The sequence below is a fragment of the Trichomycterus rosablanca genome, chromosome 11 (genome assembly GCF_030014385.1).
Source record: "Trichomycterus rosablanca isolate fTriRos1 chromosome 11, fTriRos1.hap1, whole genome shotgun sequence".
Classification (NCBI taxonomy): Eukaryota; Metazoa; Chordata; class Actinopteri; order Siluriformes; family Trichomycteridae; genus Trichomycterus; species Trichomycterus rosablanca.
In genome coordinates, this window is record NC_085998.1 from 21,456,534 (window position 1) to 21,481,121 (window position 24,588).

Sequence of the window (24,588 nt, forward strand, 5' to 3'; positions counted from 1 at the left end):
TCAGAGTTCCTAAAAGCTCTTGACCTGGCCCTATTATTCTTTAATGGGTTAAAACATGTTGAAGAGAAAAAGAAAAACAGCACACTGCTGGAGAATGATGAAAACGGCAGGCTTTAAAGAACACTAGCTCGAGAAGGTCTTTGATACTGGATTAGTTGAAGCGAATACAGGTTTTTAGTGTAAATACATTAGCTTACACTTGTAGGTTTGTGATGGGAAAGAGTGTAGGTGTGTATTTCTTTGCGTGTGTAATTTCTGGCTGATGTCAGCAGCAGTGGGATGACCTAAAGCTTACTCTCAGCGGCGAGTCCGTGCGATGCGTGATGATTCATTATAATAGCAGAATAAAATCATCTAAGTGCTGCATATCATGATTATATCATACAATGAGTGGTAATGAATTTCATGCCTCGACATGCTTGTGGCTTTCACCTTTCCATTAGCAAGAACAAACTGACAACTTAAGCCATCGTAGGCTTCTCTTTGTGCTAAAAAATCAACAATAGTAAAGTTTGAGTTTTAACATACACAGTACATTCGGTATACCAGCTTTGATTTCTCATATGGTATGGATTTTTCATATACTGCCATACCGTAGCACAGTTAATACAACAGCTGTAAGCTTCAATAGGATGCAAATCATATGATATTGTTCGCCACTAAAAGCGCTATGGAGTAGTGCTGTGCAGATTAGCTCACTTGTTAACTGTTAGCCTTAGCACAACAGTGTTAACAGATGAGAGAGGTTTTTACTGAATATGGTGAAAAAAATAAACAAAAACAGCAAAGAAATGAGCTGTGTCGGCAGTTTAGAAGTTTTTCTTTTTCAGACACAGATTAAAACACTATATACTACAGTGGACCTTTAACTTATGAATTTAATTGGTTCCGAAGGGCTGTTCTTAAGTTAAAATGTTCATTAGTTAAACCTATTTTTTCTCATAAGAAATCATGTAAACAGAATTCATCCGTGCCAGACCTCCCAAACCACCCCCTTACCTAACCTTTCTAATGTCTTAAATGCTCTTTTTTGTTGTTCTTGTTATAAATACAAGTGTATTTTCCCTTAAATCCTAAATTATAGAATAGACATTCCTGTAATAAACAATAATAAACAACAATACACATTAGTACTGTACTGTACATAAACACACATCAAATTTCAGTACAGTACGTGTGCTGTACTATACACCATAATACATTGTATCCACCAGAAACAACAATAACTGTCATATTTCTGTATTATTTCCTTCTTTATTTCAATAGCGTTGTATTTTGTAGGTGTAATTTCACGAAAGAATAACTTTCTTCTTCTCTCTTACTCAATGTCCCCTCTGTTTGATACACAGTGACAGCTACTGGCAGGAGTAAATATACAAAAAAATGCACCTTCTCTGGGGACATTTTAATACAGAATTTTACAAAATATAAAGAAAACACCGTAAAAACACTGTCCGCTGTCCGAATGTTCACTCACTATATATATGGATTCTGTTTGAGAAGAAATAGACATAGAAATAGAAATTATTTTTGGTCAGTATCTTGTGGGCATCAGGTTTTAGGTTTCAGGTTTGATATTTTCCCATGGACACCATTTTGACACGTTTATCCTGTAGGCAGGTATTCCAGTTTCCTCCCACATCCCCAAAAAATGCTCTTATAGCTGCTTCAATTTGCCTCTAGGTGTAGGTGGGAACGAATAAGTAAATGTGTGATGCGCTGTTATAAACTGGCACTCTGCCCAAAATTCCTGGCTACAACAAGTGCCTCAGGAACGTTCCATATTTGAGAGGGTTGGCGATTTGTGCTGTAGTTACCACCCACTGCCTTTTTTTCCTCACTTTCAGGTCTGGTCTAACTAGGACTCTGACCAGTCGTTACCAAAGATGAATGTAACCAAATGAATGAATTGGCACTCTATAATAGATGCTAATCCTAATTAGACTTTTTTCAGATAGCTCAGGTGGTATAGCGGTCTATTTTGCTTGCCCACTACCTCTGAGCTTATGGTTTGAATCTGAGCTGTGTTGTTGGCTGGCCAGATAATTGGCTCTGTCTGAAAAAGTGGTGGTGGCCAAAGCCATGCAATGGATAGGTGCCCTGTCCAAGGTGTATCTGCCTTGCACCCATTGTATACTGGTGGAAGTGGACCTGCCCTGACCCTGACCTAAATAAAGTGGTTGATGAAAATTAAATAACATTTAAAAAAGGTTAGAAAATAAAGCTAATTGCTGTGGGCAATAATATTACACTGCCCAAGTTTTCTAGCCTCTTATCCTGTGGGAAGGTATTTCTTAAGATTTTGAAGTGCGTTTCTGGAAATTCGTGCCCAATTATTCAAAATAACTTGTTTGAGGTCGGGCATTGATGTCAAGAAGGTGTTGCTCATAGCCGAGATTTTAATTTAATTACTTTTGTTGGGTGGAAGTTGCGGCTCTGGCAAATGCAAAAAAAAGTAGCAACTCTGTGCAGGTTTCATTGTCATTTCAGTTCACATTTGGTGATCAGTCAGAGAGAGGAGACCCCGGCCATTGTCTTTCAGACCTGTCCGCTCCTGTGGTCATACTTTGATCTTTAGCAGGTATTTTTTAACATGTGGAAAAGCTGACAAGTACTAAAGCTGACATGTAGTTTTCATGATAAGTTAAATTCCTTTCAAATCCTGCTGAATCTCTTCACATTACATACTAAACACAGTGATTAACTATAGTGCCATAGGGTGCAGCATGGCATGTTTTCCACAAGAACATCTTGTAATTGAGTGACTGACTGATAGGCAAGTTTTTTTTTTTTCATATTTGGAGGTGAAGCACGAACCTAGACGTGCAGCATTAATGTGTGCTCACACATATCCACTCATGTAGCGAATAAACTGATACATTTTATCAAGTGTGAAATACTTTCCCCTCTACTTCTTATGCTTTTTGAACAGCTGTATTTCCTAACGACATAAATTTCACAAAATGTTGAAAACGTCCTCACTATCAGTTTTGCATTATGTAACTACGGAAAATACTGATATATGATATTTTACTTTGACTTTCATTGCGGACAGTATGAGCAGTATGAATATATCTTTATTTTACTCATCAATTCAAGTCTTTATTGTCAAACACAGTCATAGACAATTTTGTATCTCCAATTCACCTCACTTGCATGTCTTTGGACTGTGGGAGGAAACCGGAGCTCCTAGAGGAAACCCACACAGACACGGGGAGAACATGCAAACTCCATGCAGAAAGGACCCAGACCGCTCCACCTGGGAATCAAACCCAGGACCTTCTTGCTGTGAGGTGACAGTGCTACTCACTGAGCCACTGTGCCGCCCTATGAAGATGTGGTCAACTTAATTTAATATACATCCATTCCTGCATCTCTATTAAAAATGATGATGATGTCAACAGTTGATTGTAATCATAATTTGGTAAACAGCAGTATGCACAAAAGGCTTTTGAGCATTAAATATAAGCAGAGGATCTCCAGTTTGTCAACAAATGTCTCTGATATAACCACATGGGTGAGGGATTACTTTGGCAAACCTTTTTCAAGCACTACAATACAGAGTTACATGCACAAATTATACTTAAAACTTTACTGTGCAAAAGTAAAGTTTGGGCTTGAGGCATCTGGGATAGAGAATGACACAGTGGAATTTGTCCAGATCTTTGGAAAAAGTAGATGCCGTATGCTCTAAACCAAAGATGAACTGTCCATCCAGACTTTTATCAGCAAGAACTGTCAGTGCCCTTGGCAAAGGTCATTTACACTTCTGTGATGGCAGCATTAATGCAGAAAAGTACATTGAGATCTTAGAGCAACATATGCTGCCTTCAAGACGTCATCTTTTCCAGGGACGTTCATGCATTTTTCAACAAGACGATGCAAAACCACATGCTGCACACATTACAAAGGCATGGCTGTGGAAGAAGAGGGTACGGGTACTGGACTGGCCTGTCTGCAGTCCTGACCTGTCCCCAAGAGAGAATGTGTGGAGAATTTTGAAATGAAAAATGTGACGACGACCCCGTACTGTTAGACATCTTAAGACGTGTTTGCAGGAAGAATGGGACGAAATAAAAGCTGAAACACTAAATTGCTTGGTCTCCTCGGTGCAAAAACATCTTTTAAGTGTTGTGAGAAGGAATGGCAACGTTACAAAGTGGTAAATGCTTTACTGTCCCAACCTTGAAATGTCTCCCAGGCCTGAAATGCAGGAATGGATGTTTATTAATAAATAAAATGAAGTTGACCAGACAAAACATGAAATATTTCAGGTTCATCCTGTCTGCAATATGCCTAGTAGTTTTGTTTTTCTGGTGATACAACTGACACAGTTGAGATTTGACAGTATAACCCAATAACTGTTTAAAACATTTGATTATTGCTGGAAAATGTTTTTTGTTCGTGCTTTTTATTGTTGATTTTAGCAAGCAAGGCAGACTTCTAATAAAGTACCAATGTAAAATGATTAAGGGCAAAGATTTAGGTTCACAGCTTTAAGCCAAGCCCTATAAATGTAAATCACTGACCCTAACAATGGTCAAACAGTAAGACTAATGCCTTAATGAGTGGTAAAATGATTTAGGTTGGCTTGGTCACTTAACAAGAACGAATGCTGGATCGTGCAGACAGTGGCTAACTGGCGGGCATGTTTTTGTTTCACCTTGGCTATTCAGAGAGGACTAAGCCAACCACTCCCTTCGTTCACATTTAATATATTTAAACAGTTCTAATGCAATATTTTAATAGTGTAACATTATAATCCCAGAGTAAACATCTAGCTGATTAGTTCTTTATAAACACAGGACCTGATTTGGTTCCAGAAATTAATTCCAGGAAGGTGATTTGCACTTGTGAAGCTATAATGACTAAAGCTAAAATGCTGCATCAAGTCTACATTCCTAACTGTGCTGCAGTGGTGGACCATTTAGATCTAAAATCTCCCATCACAGCCTGGTCATGCCCACTTGGGACATGAATGGACTCTGACTTGGCATTTTATATATTGTGGTGATTATTACCGTACACTCTTGTGTGCATTCAGTCTGTGAGACTCGCTCTTAATTTCTGGTCTGGCCCAGTTAATAAAAAGGTTGAGAACCATTGCTCCAGCTAGTCCTGCTGTCTGGCAGCAGAGAGAAGAGAGGAGATAATAAAATGACTTGCAGCTGAAACTTAGTTAGCAATGCAAAGCTGCTCACTTGAAACTCTGAGAAAAAAAATGGAGTTTTGAAAAGGTCAGCTTTTTCATTCCTGGCATACAATTAGATGAGAAATGCTAATATAATTACAGCATGTCTGGCATTACAGGTCATCAGAGTGACCTTATCAAAGCCTTCAAGAAGTAGGAAAAGAACAAGAAAACAAGTGTAGTGTTTTTTTTTTTGTTTTTTTTTGTTTTTTAACTTTAGCTATACTTTTAGGTACAGACTAGCTGTAATATGTCAGAAAATGCTGCTCTGCTTTGGAGTCAGTGTAAGTCAGTATTGACCAAAAACTTTTGGATCTTCAGTACTTTTATATTTTATATATGTATATACACCGATCAGCCATAACATTAAAACCACCTCCTTGTTTCTACACTCACTGTCCATTTTATCAGCTCCACTTTCCATATAGAAACACTTTGTAGTTCTACAATTACTGACTGTAGTCCATCTGTTTCTCTACATACTTTTTTACCTGCTTTCACCCTGTTCTTTAATGGTCAGGGCCTCCACAGGATGTGTGGTGGATGATTCTCAGCACTGCACTGACAATGACATGGTGGTGGTGTGTTAGTGTGAGTTGTGCTGGTATGAGTGGCAGCACTGCTGGAGTTTTTAAATACCGTGTCCACTCACTGTCCACTCTATTAGACACTCCTACCTAGTTGGTTCACCTTGTAGATGTAAAGTTAGAGATTATTGCTCATGTATTGTTGCTGTTTGAGTTGGTCATCTTCTAGATCTTCATCAGTGGTCACAGGACACTGCCCATGGGGCACTGCTGGCTGGATATATTTTTGGTTGGTGGACTATTCTCAGTCCAGCAGTGACAGTGAGGTGTTTAAAAACTCCAGCAGCGCTGCTGTGTCTTATCCACACATACCAGCACAACACACACTAACACACCACCACCATGTCATTGTCACTGCAGTGCTGAGAATGACCCACCACCCAAATAATACCTGCTCTGTAGTGGTCCTGGAAGAGTCCTGTCTATTGAAGAACAGCATGAAAGGGGGCCAACAAAGCATGCAGAGAAACAGATGGACTACAGTCAGTCATTGTAGAACTACAAAGTGCTTCTATATGGTAAGTGGAGCTGATGAACAGTGAGTGTAGAAACAAGAAGGTCGTCATAATGTTATGCCTGATTGATGTATCTATACATATACATATATATTGCATATGTGTTTACATTTAGCAGATGACAGTAGTGACAGCATATTGTCTAAGCAAATGGTTTCTAGATACATCGTATCGAAACTCAGCTCTGCCTTTCCGACTGGGTTGGGCGGCAGTATGAACAACGTTTGGCTGTTGTTCAGGGTCTTAGGGGTAGAGTCGGAGCATAGGTCCTCATAACTGGTACAACTGCGGCCCCTGCTGGTTGACTGACGGCGCCTGCACAGGGCTGAGGAATAACATTGAGGGGGGTGTGACCCTCCGTGCGCAGTGTCTCTCGGTGTATGAACTCGGCTCGTGCAGGTGAAAAATGCAGGCTGTACTGATTGCGTGCCGGAGGTTTGCCGTCCTCAGTCAGCGGCAAAAAGGGTCGAATCAGTATAGAGGACACAATCAGGGTAATTGGACATGACTAGAATAGGGATAAAAATTGGGGGAAAAAGTGGGAAAAAATAGATAATTAAAAAAAAATAATAATAATACAAATAAGACATCTAATCTAGGATAAAAACATACATTATCTGATTAATTAAGTTTTTACAAAATGTTTAATGTAATGTATCTGCGTGTCATAGTGTTATTATTACACAGCCACTGGAGGTTGTTTATACCAATATTTTCTTTATTTCTTTATAGACCTAGCTATAATCATGCTGGAACAGTACAGAATAGTATAGAATAGAATAGAAAAGAATAGAATGCCTTTATTTGTCATATATAATTATGCAGATGTATATAGTACAATTAAATTATTTTTGTCGCATATCCCAGCTTGTTTGGAAGTTGAGATCACAGTGCAGGGTAAGCCATTATACAGCACCCCTTAAACCAAGAGGTTAAAGTGTCTTGCGCAATGACCCAACAGTGGCTACATGGCAGAGCCGGGGTTCAATGGTCATCTGATTTTTCTGATTGATAGTCCAACACTCTACCCACTCGGCTACCTCTGTCCCCTAGGACCCTCCCTAAACTGTTGCTGCAAAGTTAGAAACATATAGTTTCCATTATATCATTAACTACAACTGTTAGAAACTGTTATGACTGATGTACTGTACATATGAAGTGCACATCTCACTTGCAAGTGTATGTGATCTCTTAACTTCAAATGTGTGCTTGATTACGGCTGAGAAGATAAAATGAGTAAATGTACTAAATTGGACTGTTCAGATTTTGAAATCATTCATAACCTTTACCAAAACACCCACCACATCCAACCAGTGTGCATGTGGTGGGTGGATTTGTGTGTAAGTCTGTGATCAAGTGGAAAACATAAGCTAAGCAACATCTCACGTAATTTCAGAAAGCTTTGCGGTTTTCCACTGTCATTTTCAGCATTATTGAGTGTGAGGGTGTTGTCTAGGAGCACATTTACAGCTATTCTACTTTTATTATCTATTAAATGTTTGTTTTAACGGGTCATTAAGCGATCTTTATCTAAATGTATTTATTTATTTATTTTTTGACATGGTGAAGTAAGTGTAAAACAATACGTAGATCTCCTAATCAAAAAAGTGATTAGTTTAAACCACATGTGTGGAGTTTGGTAGGTTTGGAGGCCTGTTAGGTTTTTTTCATTGTCGTGTTTGTGGTGATATTTTATTTCCTCTTTTGGGAGGATGTACTTCCTGTGTGTGGTCTGCCACACAAGGGTGTCAGTGAGTGTGTGTGTGTCAGAAATGTTTAGAACTCATGAAATACAAGTCCAAGTCAAGTCAGAAGTCTTTAGACTAGAGGCCAAGTCAAGTTACGAGTCTTTAGGCTACAGTCTAAGTCAAGTCTCAAGTCAATATAACATACACAAAGCATATAAAATACAACCCCAAATCAGAAAAAGTTGGGACAGCATGGAAAATGCAAATAATAAAAAAATCTTACATTTACTTTGACTTTTATTTGATTGCAGACAGTATGAACCTGATATTTTTCATGTTTTGTCTGGTCAACTTCATTTCATTTATTAATAAACACCCATTCCTGCATTTCAGGCCTGCAACATATTTAAAAAAAATGGGACAGTAAAGCATTTACCACTTTGTAATGTTGCCATTCCTTTTCACCACACTTAAAATACTTTTTGGCACAGAGGATACCAATTGATTTAGTGTTTCAGCATCCATTTTTTCCCAAAAAGACCTGGAATGCTGATTCATCTGACTACAATACACATTTCCACTGTGTGATGGTCCATCCTAGATGCCTTCTAGCCCAGAGAAATCGACGCTGCTTCTGGACATGGTTAACATAAGGCTTCTTTTTTGCACAGTAAAGTTTTTAGTGGAATTTGTGCAAGTAACTCTGTATTGTAGAGCTTGGCAAAGGTTTGCCAAAGTAATCCCTCACCCATGTGGTTATATCAGCTATTGTTGAGTGGCGGTTCTTGATGCAGTGCCGTCTGAGGGATGGAAGATCACGGGCGTTCAGGATAAGCTTGCGTCTTGGCCTTTACGCACAAATTCCCCCAGATTCCTTGAATCGTTTAATGATATTTTGCACTGTAGAGGGAGAAATATGCAAATTCCTTTCAATCTTTCTTTGAGGTTTATTGTTTTTAAACATTTCAATCATTTTCTTTCACATTTGTTGACAAACTGAAGATCCTCTGGCCATCTTTGCTCATCAAAAACTCAGCCTCTCCTGAATGCTGCTTTTGTACCAAACCATGATTACAATCACCTGTTGACATCACCTGTTTGGAATCACATCATTATTTAGTTTTTTCACCTCATTACTAGCCCTAAACTGTTCCCATCACAACTTTTTTTGGAATGTGTTGCAGGTCTGAAATGCAGGAATGGATGTTTATTAATAAATGAAATGAAGTTGAGCAGATAAAACATGAAATATCTCAGGTTCAAACTGTCTGCAAACAAAAGTCAAAGTAAATGTAATTGGGTTGCACTGTTGCCTCACAGCAAGAAGGTCCTGAGTTTGAATCAAAGGTAAAGCTGGGTCTGGGTTCTGTCTGTGTAGCCTAGCGGTTAAGGTACTGGACTAGTAATCAAAAGGTCACTGGTTTAAGCCCCACCACTCCCAGGTTGCCACTATTGGGCCCTTGAGCAAGGCCCTTAACCCATAATTGCTTGGACAATATACCGTCACAGTACTGTATGTCGCTTTGGATAAAAGCGTCTGCTAAATGCCGAAATGTTTGAGTAGGTTTCCTCTCGGAGCTCCAGTTTCCTCCCACAGTCCAACAACATGCTATTTATCAGGTTAATTGGAGGGTAATTGGAGATATTAAAGTCAAATTAATAGGAGATACTAAAAGTGTCCAGATATGAATATGTGTGTGTGTGTTTGCCCTGTGATGGACTGGTAACTTGTATTTCTCCTAGTGAATTGTAGGAGAATAATATTGTTTGTTTGTTTATTAGGATTTTAACGTCATGTTTTACACTTTTGGTTACATTCATGACAGGTATGGTAGTTACTCATTACACAAGGTTCATCAGTTTCATCAAGGTTATATCGGACACAGTCTTGGACAATTTAGTGTTTCCAATTCAACTCACTTGCATGTCTTTGGACTATGTAAGGAAACCGGAGCACCCGGAGGAAACCCACGCAGACACAGGGAGAACATGCAAACTCCACACAGAAAGGACTGCCCCACCTGGGGATCAAGCCCAGGACCTTCTTGCTGTGAGGCGACAGTGCTACCCACTTAGCCACCGTGCCGCTCTATAATATAATATACATCACATTAAATAGAATTGCTTTATTACAAATAGAAACAGTATTAGAATAGAAACAGCAGTGGAATTTGGATAGGTCTTAGGATCAGAGAATTTCGGGGAAATAAAGAATTAAAAGGGAATAATACAACTATGGTGGTCTGGTAACCAGAACAGGGTAACTACCAATCTACAGTGCAAATCATACTAGATGAAAATCACCACGAAATACATAAAGCTATTCTCCACACATCATTTCAAGCTAAATAGTGTCATGTCTCTAGTGACACATCTTAGAGATATAGCCCATCTATTAATATAGACGCCACCACTCTGGCTCAGGCCTAATGATCACCAATTGCTGCTCATAAACTTTATTAAACAATCATACACATGTTTCCTTAAAACCCAAACAGTAACTAATAAAGCATCTTAAACAGTAAAGTGGTAAAAACAGTAAATGACTCTACTCAGCAGCTTGCAGAATGCTGTGAAAATACCACCCATAAGCGTCTGCCAGACAGGTCAAGATATATTCTAATAAATCCATTTTATGTTCAAAGCCGACCTGTTTGTTAGCGATAGTAACTTTATTAATTTAAAAATAAGAGGTTGTTCTGAAAGCACTTGTCCCCAAGTACACATTAAACCAAAGCATAAATAGCTGAGTGTTTACTGATTAAAGCACACCAATAGGCTACACTTTATTCACAGAGTACAAATTAAGCACAATAGTCACCTAAAATAAAGCTAAAATGAAATAAAGCTCCAACCTTAGGCTATGTGCATGCTCAGGCACTCCAGTGTCAATGTCAAGTTCATTACAGCAGCACTTTTACTGTTCTGTCTGTGGTGTTCTCAGCTTCATCCTGGTATTCATGAATCTAAAGCTCTAGCTAAAACCTCTACCATAAAGTGGGTTTAATTTTTTTAATTTATTTAACTATCAAGAGTAGAAAGAAGACTTTCAACATTTTCACTGATTGTTGTAATTGTGTTTTGTAAATATAATCACATTTACAACCTTAAATCAGAAAAAAAAAATGCAGAAAGTATGAACCCAAGATTTCATGTTTTGTCTGGCCAACTTCATTTCATTTGTTAACAAACATCCATTCCTGCTTTTCAGGCCTGCAACACAGTCTAAAAAAGTTGGGGCGGTGGCAATTTAAAGCTAGTAATAAAGTAAAAAATATGAAGGGAATTCTACCAATCTAGAGGAATTTCAGTGCGTATAGGAGGCAAGCCTAAGCTGAAAACCTGTCATCTCCATCACTTTACTGTGCAAAAAAGAAGCCTTATGTTAATCATGTCCAAAAGTGGCATTAAGTTCTCTGGACTCAAAGGCATCTGGGATGGACCATCACACAGTAGAAATGTCTATTGTGGTCAGACAAATCAGTTTTCCATATCGTTTTTTTTTTTTTTTTTTTTTTGGAGAAAATGGATGCCCTGTGCTTCGGACTAAGGTTGAAAAGGACTGTTAATGTTGTGGTATACGATTTCAACAGGAGACAGATCTGATGTACAGGCGGGCCAGTCAAGCACATTCACCCAGTGTCTACGAAGCCACACTGTTGTAGTGCGTGCAGAATGAGACCTGGCATTGTCTTGGACTTTGCAGAAGTCCACTTTGATAGAAGCATACAGTAGTGTTCAAAATAATAGCAGTCCAACACCATTAACCTGATAAATCACTGTTTTTAGTAGAAATGCTATTTCTACATAGCAAAAAATTGACTTGAAAGTGTAGTAGAGTAATGAAAACAAAACAAACCCAACACATTGACTGGTCCAAAGAGAAATGGCTCAACATTTTGTGGACTGGTGAAAGCAAAATTGTTCTATTTGGGTCTAGTGGCCGTAGACAGTATGTCAGACGACCCCCAAGCACTGAATTCAAGCCAAAGTTCACTGTGAAGACAGTAAAGCACGGTGGTACAAAATGATGATATGGGGATGTTTATCATACCATGGTGTTACGTCTATTTATCACATACGAGGGATCATGGATCAGTTTAAATATATCAGAATACTTGAGCAGATCATGTTGCCCTATGTTGAAGAAGAAATGTCCTTAAAATGGGTGTTTCAACATGACAATGACCCAAAACATCTTGGTTACAGACAAACAAGATTGAGGTAATAGAGTGGTTTTTTTGAGGCAAAACCCAAAATTGCAGAAGAATTGTGGAATGTAGTCTAATCATCCTGGACTGGAATACCTGTTCAGAGGTGCCAGAAGTTGGTTGACTCCATGCAACACAGATCTCGGAAACAATTGTTCTGCCACTAAATATTAGTTCAGTAATTTAAAGTAAAGTGAAACCTCAAACATTTTTTCATGTTATAGATAAATTTTTTGAGTTTTTAAAGAAAAATGCTGGCACTGCTGTTATTTTGAACAGCCTAATATTCATTTTTCTTAATTTTCTGTAAAGGATTGACACAAACTGACTAAATTTTGTTAATGTTTTGATTTAGAATTGAAAGTGGAGTATTTTCAGTGCATTTGCATTTATGGAAATAAAAGTTATTATAATGATTTTGTGCTTTATTCGCTTTTTTAGAATCACTGCTATTTTTTTGAACACCACTGTATGTCTCTCTAAAATCCCAATATAGACGTTTACATCAATGGTAGCTTCACAAATATGCAAGTCACCCATGCCGTGGGCACTGATGCACCCTCATACCATGGCGGAAGTTTTCTATCTTTGTCACAGAGAACTTGACTATAGTTTTTTTTTTTCCTGAAACATAGACTCATCTGACCACAGAACACATTTCCACTGTCTTTTGGTCTTTCTGAGATGAGCTCAGGCCTAAGGAACTCTACAGCGTTTTTGCAAAATACTGATGTACATCTTTCTCTTTGTGTAATAGAGTTTCAGGTTGCTTTTTTTGGGGGACTGTTTTAAGTGACAGTGATTTCTGAAGTACAACTGAGCCCATGTGGCTACATTTATTACAGTGGTTTCTCATGCAGTTTATACAGATTCTCTAAATCTTATCACAACATTATGTACAGTAGATGGTAAAGGACCTAAAATATTTTGTTACTATTTTATTTATGGATTTTCTCCCTTTTTCTCCCAACTTATTGTAGCCAATTAGTCTTCCATTGATCTCCATGTGCACAGAATTCACAGAGCTGGTGTACTAGCAGAATATCCAGCTGCACCACCTGGGTGCAAGAAACGTTCTGTTTGAACTGATTGACAGATCTCTCATGAATTTTGGCACAGTGTGATGAGCCCTGACCCATCATTGCTTGTAAAGACATTTCTGAATTTGGTAATATTTAGTTGATCTGATAAAACAGTGGAAGTCTTTTCTTTATACTTTTATTACTTTAATAAAGATCCAACTGAATTAACAAATCAGAGATCACAGATTTACTGCATTTTACTAGACAGCAAAACTATTCCGGAAAAGGGGTTTGTACTGTATTTAACATTTTACAACCCAACATAAAGGCTGTCCACACCCACTGATCTGATCCAGGGAAATTGGTGTTGTGCTGTGGTATGCGGTTCAGGTTGGCAGTGCCATGGCTGTGTGTTTTTGCTTAGAGCAGATGGGAGAGAAAGCAAGACAAATGACAGCTGGGAGGGCGCTGCTCTCGCTGGGTTTGGGGATAAAGAGACAAACACTGCAAGCTGCTGTCTGGCTGTTCTAAGCTTACAGCTCTTCTAGGTCTGCTCAGGTGTATGCCTGTACTGGGTCAGCCGTAACCATTATATACATGTATGTATATATGTATATATATTTATATATACACACACACCAATCATGCATTACATTATGACCACCTTCCTAATATTGTGTTGGTCCTCCTTTTGCTGCTAAAACATCCCTGACCCATCAAGGCATGGACTGCACTAGACCACTAAAGGTGTGCTGTGGTATCTGGCACCAAATGTTAGCAGCAGATCCTTTAACTCCTGTAGGTTGTGAGGTGAGGCCTCCATGGATTAAACTTGTTTGTCCAGCACATCCCACAGATGCTCCATTGGACTGAGATCTGGGGAATTTGGAGGCCAAGTTAAGACCTCAGTTCTCACGTGCCCATTGTTGCCTCTTTCAGTGGTAGACAGGGGTTATCATGGGCACCCTGACTGGTCTGCGGCTATGCAACCCCACACGCAAGAAACTGCGATGCACTGTGTATTCTGACACCTTTTATCAAAAACCAGCATTAACTTCTTCAGCAATTTGAGCTACAGTAGCTCGTCTGTTGGATCGGACAACATGGGCCAGCCTTCACTCCCCACGTGCATCAGTGAGCCTTGGCCGCCCATGACCCTGTCACCGGTTTACCACTGTTTTTTCCTTGGATCACTTTTAATAGATACTGACCACTGCAGACCGGGATCACCCCACAAGAGCTGCAGTTTTGGAGATGCTCTGACCCAGTCGTCTAGCCATCACAATTTGGCCCTTGTCCAACTATATATTGTATGTGCCCAATTAGTCAGTTTTGTATACAGTATTTAAGCACTGATGTTGAACTAGAAGCCTGGCACATACTCGACTTTCTAATTTATTAAAACTGTAGGCCTGAAAACCAATGCCAAGATTGGTATAAAGCACACTGGCATCAAACTCAAAATGTATTATCTAGTGTTACGAATCAATGCCTTTACATTTGGCACAAGCTTCACTTTGTCCAAAGTCCAACATCCAAAGATTGCTATAGTTGGGGACATTGGGGACATTGTAGCCTAACAGTTAAGGTACTGGACTAGTAAACAGAAGGTTGCTGGTTCAAGCCCCACTACTACCAGGTTGCTGCTGTTGGGCCCTTGACCAAGGCCTTTAACCCTCAATTGCTTAGATTATATACAGTCTTAGTACTGTACTGCAAGTCACTTTGGATAAAGGTGTCTGCTAAAAGCCGAAAATGTAAATGGTTGGCAAATATATTGGCAACTGTAAAGGGTGTGGGGCTGTTTTAATAGTCAAAGCTGGGTCCCATTTGTTTAAATACAGGGAACTATTAACACATTATATGTTTACAGCATTACAGAGAATTAATTGCTTCAGTTTTGGAAAGCCCTTACCTGCACACAACCCTGGCCTTAGCATCATGACTGGGGTATTGGTGGAGGCCAGAATCAAGTCTGGTGTCAGTGCAGAGGAAGTCATTTACATTTTTGGCATTTAGCAGACGCCTTTATCCAAAGCGAATTACATTACAGTTACAGTATACAGTCTGAGCAATTGAGGGTTAAGGGCCTTGCTCAAGGGCCCAGCAACAGCAACCCGTCAGTGGTTGGGGCTTGAACCAGCGACCTTCTAAATACTAGCCCCTTACCTTAACCACTAGGCTCCAGCTTGCCCTCAGCTTGCTCTCAGAGTCAGTTCATCACATTCATACATTTGATCACTCACACCAAGGGCCAATTTGGAGCAGCCGGTCAATCTGACAGTGACCGAAGGCGAGGATTGAACCCAGGTCCAGTCTATTATAACAGTAATTGATGGTCAACTATGGTTTTGAGTACTGGGTGTCCACAAGTTTTTGGATTCATGTTTGGCAGTGATAGCTCAGCAGGTAAGGTACTGAACTGTTCATTGAAAGGTCACTGCTTCAAGCCCCACTGTTGCCTAGTCGCCACTGTTACTGTTACTATGAGGATGGCAGTATCAGTATCAAGATTTAGATGAGCAAGATTTAGATGATAGCGTATCCGTGATGTTTAACCCCCGGTATAAATTACTGGGCACAGAGCCAAACTGAAAATGATTGCTTGATTACTAACAGACCGTGCAAAGGGTAACTAATATTTAAAATGTTTATGATTTTATTGCTGCCTCATTGAGTCTGTGTATATGTTTGGTAAGCTCTTTAAATTACAATCAGTTCTACCAGACGCAATTTGGAGGCGTTGAGAGCTGTAATCACCTGTATATATACACAACATGCGACATAACTCCTACTCGGTTGGTGTTGGCCCTAGGGCTGTATGCTTTCACAGACACACTGTAGCTCATTGGTTTATAATGCATTATACAGTTGGAAATGAGGGTTGCCTGAAGATGTGACCAATTAAAGTTGAACAAAGCAAGCTCATCTTCTCAGCTTTGCTTAGTAGGTCAGTGAAATTGGCAAAAAATGTATGCACACACACTTCCTACGACTCAGCTCAGCCCAAAGCATTGCTTTTCTAAGCCAGTGCTTTGGCATCTAGGTGTATTTGGCAATGTGCACTGCCATCCTGCTGTGTGAGAGCACATTACCATGCTTCTGCATCATGTCACTTTCATGTAACGTTCGCAAATCTGCTGTTTACCTAATTGTACACGGAACTAGAGCATGGCACAGAAGCTTTAGCGCCCGACCTTTATAAGCACTGTACAGCTCACAGACCCTGAAGTCTGACAATAGATCATGTCAGTGTGGCTCGGTTTACTCCAGAATTGATCCATGAGCTGCAGTAGTGGACTCGTGTTACAGAGACAGCAGATACAGGACAGGGCTGTGAGCAAGAGCATAGCGAGAGCGATGACCTTAAATGTGTTAGGGAACGAGTCACTGATGCAGTCCAGCAGATGTCCTTTCTGACCCACAGTGATATGAGCATGATCTGCAGGCCAGTGGCCAAAAGAGACTAAGACTGGGCTTATTAAGTGCCAAGAGCAGACTGAGACTGGTTAGGTGGTGGTTTTATTACACTAAATTATTTTGTTTGCAATTTCCAATATAGATTTTAGCTACAAAGTATAACACCAGCTGAAAAGTGCCTTTTTATAGATGATTGACTTATCATACCTGCTGTATCTTTTTAGCTATAATACTATTTTTACCTATACTTTGTATGCACACCGATCAGCCATAACATTAAAACCACCTTCTGGTTTCTACACACACTGTCCATTTTATCAGCTCCACTTACCATATAGGAGCATTTTATAGTTCTACAAATACTGACTGTAGTCCATCTGTTTCTCTACATACCTTTTTAGCCTGCTTTCACCCTGTTCTTCAATGGTCAGGACCCCCACAGGACCGCCACAGAGCAGGTATTATTTAGGTGGTGGATCATTCTCAGCACTACAGTGACAATGACATGGTGTTGGTATGAGAGACACAGCAGCGCTGCTGGAGTTTTTAAATAACGCGTCCACTCACTGTCCACTCTATTAGACACACCTACCTAGTTGGTCCACCTTGTAGATGTAAAGTCAGAGACGATCGCTCATCTATTGCTGCTGTTTGAGTGGGTCAACTTCTAGACCTTCATCAGTGGTCACAGGACGCTGCTCATGGGGCGCTGTTGGCTGGTGGACTATTCCTGGTCCAGCAGTGACAGTGAGGTGTTTAAAACTCCAGCAGCGCTGCTGTGTCTCCTTCACTCATACCAGCACAGCACACACTAACACACCACCACCATGTCAGTGTCACTGCAGTGCTGAGAATGACCCACCACCCAAATAATACCTGCTCTGTAGTGGTCTTGATCATTGGAGAACAGGGTAAAACCTAAAAAGTATGCAGAGAAACAGATGGACTACAGTCAGTAATTGTAGAACTATAAAGTGCTTCTATATGGTAAGTGGAGCTAATAAAATGGACAGTGAGTGTAGAAACAAGAAGGTGGTCATAATGTTATACCTGATCGGTGTCATATAGTTAATAAGCCACCCCTACTGTACAGATAAACTTTGTAAGTATACAAGTACTGGGTGTAGACCTTCTGTTTCTCTATACACTATCACCCCCTGTACCCTGTTTATCAATAAAAAGGGACCTCCACTGACCAAATGGTTTGGTGGTGCACCATTCTTAGCACTAGCATAATTAAAAAAAAAAGTGAATGTGTGTTTTACTTGTGCAGTATAAGCCTATTAGGTTCAGCAGTGTTGTTGGGAATTTTAATCAACTCAATGCAAATGTTGGGAGGAGTATTTTATAAAGCCCAGAAAGTGTGCACTGATAAAGGACCTGAGGCAGATTAACTCACTGTGCATGAAAAAAAGAAAATAGTAACACTAGTCCCACTTTTCTTTTGTGAGGAACCAGGTTAACCAGGTCTTCAAGGGTCAGGACTCTCCGATCAAGTCACAATCATTTATTTTCTCCATTGTCTCCCATAACCTTCAGTGTAAATAACAATAAATAGCAGTACACATAATCTATATTGGCGTATTTCCCGACCTGAATTATGATTGAAGTCCTCTTATTCCATAAGTCCGTTTTGACTAAGAGTCCATATGCAATGAGAAGCCAGCCGATTAGAAAGTGTACCCAATCCAAGTCCAAAGAACGGACGCTGATGGTCAAAATCATCAAGAACACATACAGGAGCACATGAAGAACCCTCTGCAAATGGAAATATAACAATAATTAAGCTCCAACAATTCATAAACACCCTATCCAGATATATAAACATGAAAGATACCCCAACACCCTTGTGTCTATTTACAAAACTGTGTGAACCATAACAGTTTAATTCAAGGTGTAAGTATATACACTTACTTTGAGTATGAGAGCTTACTAGCTCCTCAAAAGGGTGTATATGCAGACTATAAGGCTAGGCCTCCTGCTTTTTAATCCCAAATTCTTGGGTGTTCTTTTAGGAACCAAACTCCACACCAAACATTGCCAACATTCATGAAGGCCTCACCAAACAACCCAACCCCCCCCATGCCTTTCAATTATTTTCCTTATAGACTTAGAGGAGAAGCAGTAGCCTCTTTGCCCCCTGTAGGCTGGGAGAGGCTTTGCAACATATCATGAGCTAATGGAGGGCCCAATACTGTTACAGAGTCTATTCTGTTACACTGCACTTGCACTCTAAAAAATGCTGGGCTGAAAACAACCCAACCTGGGTTATTTGGCAACCCAGCGCTGGGTAAATATTGGACAGAACACACACTGGGTTATTTTAACCCAGCTTGTTGGGTTATGCAATTTAACCTTTCTGCTGGGTCGTTATAACAACTCAACTGTAAGGTTCTTTTTAACCCAATGCTGGGTTAATTTTACCATGAATGTTGGATTATTAACTAAAATGCATTGTTTACTCTAATGCTGATATGTAAATTATAATACTAATACTGCTACTATTACTACTTCTAATAATAATAATAAGAATAATAAACACTCAGCACAGAGATGTTTTTGAGTTTTTATTATTTAGAATAAATAAAAAAATAATTATTAAATACAAAAATGTACAACCCCAAATCTGAAAAAAGTTGGGACAGCATGTAAAATGCAAATAATAAAAAAACACAGAGTTAATTACATTTACTTTGACTTTTATTTGATTGCAGACAGGCAATTTATTGATCTGAGATATTTCATGTTTTGTCTGCTCAACTTCATTTCATTTATTAATAAACATCCATTCCTGCATTTCAGGCCTGCAACACATAAAAAAAAATAGCATTTCCCACTTTTCATCACACTTAAAAGACGTTTTGGCACCGAGGATACCAGGTGATTTAGTGTTTCAGCTTTTATTTTGTCCCATTCTTCCTGCAAACACGTCTTCAGATGTGCAACAGTTCCGGGTCGTCGTTGTCACATTTTTTGTTTCAAAATTCCGTACCCTCTTCTTCTGCAGCCATGCCTTTGTAATGTGTGCAGCATGTGGTTTTGCATTGTCTTGTTAAAAATTGCATGGACGTCCCTGGAAAAGATGACGTGGCAGCAACTTGAGGGCAGCATTATTACCTTTGCCAAGGGCACTGACCCAGCCCTATACCATGACAGACCCTGGCTTTTGGACTTGTTGCTGATAACAGTCTGGATGGTCCTTTTCGTCTTTGGTCCGAAGCACACAGTGTCCATTTCTTTCCAAAAAAAGCCCTGGTATGCTGTGCTGATTCATCTGACCACAATACACGTTTCCACTGTGTGATGGTCCATCCTAGATGCCTTCGAGCCCAGAGAAGTCAACGCCGCTTCTGGACATGGTTAACATGAGGCTTCTTTTTTGCACAGTACAGTTTTAAGTGGCATTTGTGCATGTTACTTCGTATTGTAGTGCTTGTCAAAGGTTTGCCAAAGTAATCCCTCACCCATGTGGTTATATCAGCTATTGTTGAGTGGCGGTTCTTGATGCAGTGCTGTCTGAGGGATCCACTGAAAATACACTGTGACTGTGACACTGAAGTTACAAACTACTGTTAGCTGTTGAAATAGGGCTGGAGAATTAAATCTGAAATACTTGTCTAGAGTTCAAACTTCAAATCGTAAAAAAACAAAGGCATTTTGGGAAACATTCTGTTGAAGCAGTGGTAAAGTAAAGACGGGTCTAATCACAATTTCACCATGTGCCCTTTTCACTCAGTTGCTAATTAATTTCTCATGCAAGCTCCATTAAAGTGTGAACTGTCAGTATCTTTCCATTTATATTAATACACTGAATTTTCACTTCTGTCTTCACAGGTCACCTTCACAAAGAGGAAGTTTGGCTTGATGAAGAAGGCCTACGAACTGAGTGTCCTGTGTGACTGCGAGATCGCTCTCATCATCTTCAACAGCTCCAACAAACTCTTTCAGTATGCCAGCACAGACATGGACAAAGTTCTGCTGAAATACACAGAGTACAACGAGCCCCATGAGAGCAGGACGAACTCAGACATCGTCGAGGTGAGTGGGATCTCATCAGCTGATATACCTGAGCCAATAACGAGCTCTGAAAATGACATATGGAAACATTTAAGGATGTGGTTAATCTGTACTCGGGCTGAGTAAACGTTTGATTTAGAAACATTCAGATACAGAAAAATTAAAAACTGTGCCAGCTATTTACAAGATGTATTTTAGGTAATGCCACATTAATAATTACGTTCACCGATCCACAGTGACACCAAGCTGCTTTTATTTGCACCCAAAAATAATAATAATGCACCAAAACAGCAATTAATTTATATGTAGTCATGTCTAATTATTTAGTGCAGCTCATATTTTACTTACTAAGCCGCATGTATCTATGAGGGACTCACACTGGGTTGTTACTGGTGGATTGATGTCTGGATGATGGGTAACCGTCTGTTTCCGTCTCGTCCCTGTCCTGATAGGGATGCAGGATGTCTGCAGAGTCTGATAAATTCAGACTAGCTACAGTTTGGAAACAGAGAAATGACAGCTCTGTGAAATCTGTTAATTCTGTTAATCTTAGGTTCACACTAGCACGTGGCAAGTTCATAATGGTGCTCATGGTTTGTCCTGTTAGACATGGGAGGTTGTCCCTTTTCGGACGGTACTGACCAGGTTATATGTTTTACTTTCTGTAAGCAAATGGTAAATGTCAGGGACTTCCAATTGGTTTATTAGGTCCATGGGTAACCAACCGTATAATTAGATTATGACTCTTGCTGTGGAGCATTTTATGCTCACTCTTGGTCATTCTTGGTCCAAAGTAGGGCTGGCTCGATACTACTTTTTTATGTCCGATACCGATATTGCAAATTGAGTATCAAGTCAAGTCAAGTCAACTTTATTTATATAGCGCTTTTTACAATAGACATTGTCTCAAAGCAACTTTACAAAATCCAGGACCAACAGATACAAAAACCCCTGTTGAGCAAGCCGAGGGCGACTGTGGCAAGGAAAAACTCCCTGAAAATTACAGGAAGAAACCTTGAGAGGAACCAGACTCAGCAGGGCCCATCCTTCTGGGGTGGTCTGGAGGATACTTTAAATAAATAGAATTTACACAAATCATACAAACACAGAATTAAATGAACTGAAAGTTATAACGGGCAATAAATAAATAAAAAATTAAAATAATAATAATAATAGAGTTGTTATTCGGTCTAGTCTTCAATAAAGTCCGTAGTGAGTTCTTGTCATTCTTGGTGCAATTACTCCAGACCCGTCACATCCAGCAGGAGCAGCATCGTTGTCACGGCAGTCTCGACTTCAATCCTTAACCTCGGCGGGTAAACAGGTTTCTATCAGAATGCCCTCGGGGTAAAACAACAGAGAATGTAGTTAATAATTACTTATTAATTACTAGTCAGTGATTATGATTGACTTTAGATTGTGACTTCTCTGTGCCCATACACATTATACTCCAACCATTAAAAAGCACATAAAAGGGGGTTTTGGGAGTTATTTGGAAAAAAGCCCCATGATTTTACTATATGCTTTAAGAAATTTTGTCTGGATGGATTCAGTGTAGTCCAGATGTTGTCCAGGAAAAAAATAGGAGACAATTTACAGCATGCTGTACATAACTATGAGTTTATAGGGGAAAAAAATACCCTTTGTTGTTTGGATTTCAACAGCTCAAACTGTGTCCAGCTGGAGTGCATTTCACTGGCCCAGGTCAGCCCAAGCACACTTTGCTTTTCAGTCCATCTTTATCTATGGTTGAATAGCTTAATGCAGAAGAGTCTGTATGTAAGCTTTAAAAGTGAAATAGAGTCTTCTGTGTAGTGTTTTGTAATTCATGCCGATGCCATTGCGAGTCGATTTCCTGCTTGGCAGAGCCACAAAAGTATGCCCAGTCATTCAAAAGGCCTTGATTTTCCATCAAGAACCTTTATGCTTGCCCACTCCTACCTTTTACACAGTGCGTGCCCTCACCAGTGTTAAAAATAAATGGGCACACTTTCCCCCCTTATATAACCGCCGTGCCATGCCTGTTCTTGTTCTGTCTTTTGAGTAAGATGATGTAAAAAGCATGATGCTGGATTCATTAAATTGCTCCTCTGCTTTGGAGTGTGGAGGGTATTTTTTTGGAGGGGCAGCTCTGTTCTGTAAGTGCCATGATCTAAGATTGAACAGTATGATGGCAAAGAGTAGAGCCGAACAAAAGCTAGGCGATGAGATGCTGTATTTTCCATGACCCTGGCTCTGCACATGGAGGTGCCCAACAAAGGGGGTCTTATCCTTGTTCAATGTAGATGCAGACACAAATCTCATTTAATCCTGTTGTCTTTATGGCTAGGATTCATGATCATAAGCTTGATGGACAACCTATTGAAAAAACAAATGATATTAAAATAGAGTGACTCCTCTATGTGATCTCTTTAGCTATAATGACAGCCACTCTGCTCAGACAGCTTCTCATAAGACATAGAACTATGTCTGTAGGACCATTTATATGGCTGGGCACTGACGTTGGTCAAGAAAGTTTCAATTGATTTTCCAGTTCATTCCAAAGCTACTCAGTTCATTCCAAGTCTGAGAAAACAGGTCAGGAGTTTTTATAAACTGAGCCTTTCATCATGTCTTTATAGACTGGTAGGGGCACAGTCATGTTGGAACAGGCAAGGGCTTACCATAAAATTGGAAGCATATTTCCTTTGTATAATTGGTTTGTTATACGATTTGTTAACGGAAACACATGAAAACGTAGATGAATTTCCCAATACTTTTGTCCATGTAGTATCTGTCTGTCTGTCTGTGTGTGTGTGTGTGTGTGTGTGTGTGTGTATTAAGCATGGTTAGGGGCTTTGCTTCATTGTGGTCTACACTGCTTTACAGTTATTGAGTTTGTATTGTGTTTTACACGCTAGTGTCAGCATAAAGTAGGTCCATCAACTGTATCCTCAATAAGCCAGTCACTCAAAACACACTAAATACTCAAAATTGACATGATAGTTTAGAAAAAATAGAAAAGATGCTGTGGCATGAGTTGATGTGACCTGTTTATGCAGGTTATATAGTCTTTTTAAGACTGGAAATCCTTGGTCAAATTTTGTGTTTTGTTGATTTTTAAACTACACGTTCTCGACATAAGACACACATAACATTAACACTTATTGCTCAATATCTATTTTTTAATGGAACATATTAGAAAATTAACATACAATATTAAATGTGCCCATAAATAAACAATCAACATGGTATTTATCCAGCAGTGTCCAAACTGTGAAAACCAAACCAAACATCTATCTATCTGTCTATCTATCTATCTATCTATCTATCTATCTATCTATCTATCTATCTATCTATCTATCTATCTATCTATCTATCTATCTATCTATCGTCTGTCTGTCTGTCTGTCTGTCTGTCCGTCCGTCCGTCCGTCCGTCCGTCCGTCCGTCCGTCCGTCCATCCATCCATCTATCTGTCTGTACGTCCATTCAGCCATCTATCCATTCATCTATCCCCAAAATCACTGGGCATAATGCTGTAAAAACAAATCAATTGTGGGTCATTGACCAGCCACCACTCCCCCAGACATAGCCAATCATGTCTCTATGTTTATGCCCAACTGGTTGATAGCACCGCTGGGAATTCGAACCCTGAACCCCAGCAGCACTGAGCTAGCATAATTTATCGCTGGACTACCCATATGAATTCTTTAAATGATGAAAATTACAATTGTTTGTGTGTTAGCAGTTCAGGCAGAATGTGTTTTGTTTAGGATTATGATAAAGGTTAGACAACATTTTAAGGGAATCCAGGTGATTTCCAGGGCTTAACAATTCTTTAAGCTTTGAGTCCAGTCTCTCAGCTTTGGATATCCTCTCAGCTCATCCTAATGGATATGAAAGGCCCTGAACGAGTATTTAATGGATGAACCCTCACTACACCTTCTCTTATCCTC

The 24,588-nt window shown here is 39.6% G+C and overlaps 1 protein-coding gene across 8 annotated transcripts in view; it reads left to right on the forward strand.

The window, feature by feature from the left end:
• Window positions 1-24,588, forward strand: part of mef2aa (myocyte enhancer factor 2aa) — a 197,161-nt gene that overhangs the window by 80,019 nt on the left and 92,554 nt on the right. For all 8 annotated transcript variants that reach the window (XM_063005291.1, XM_063005296.1, XM_063005298.1 and 5 more), the window contains exon 4: window positions 20,469-20,672. In XM_063005291.1, coding sequence (XP_062861361.1) covers window positions 20,469-20,672 — 204 coding nt within the window. The remainder of the gene's footprint in view (window positions 1-20,468; window positions 20,673-24,588) is intronic.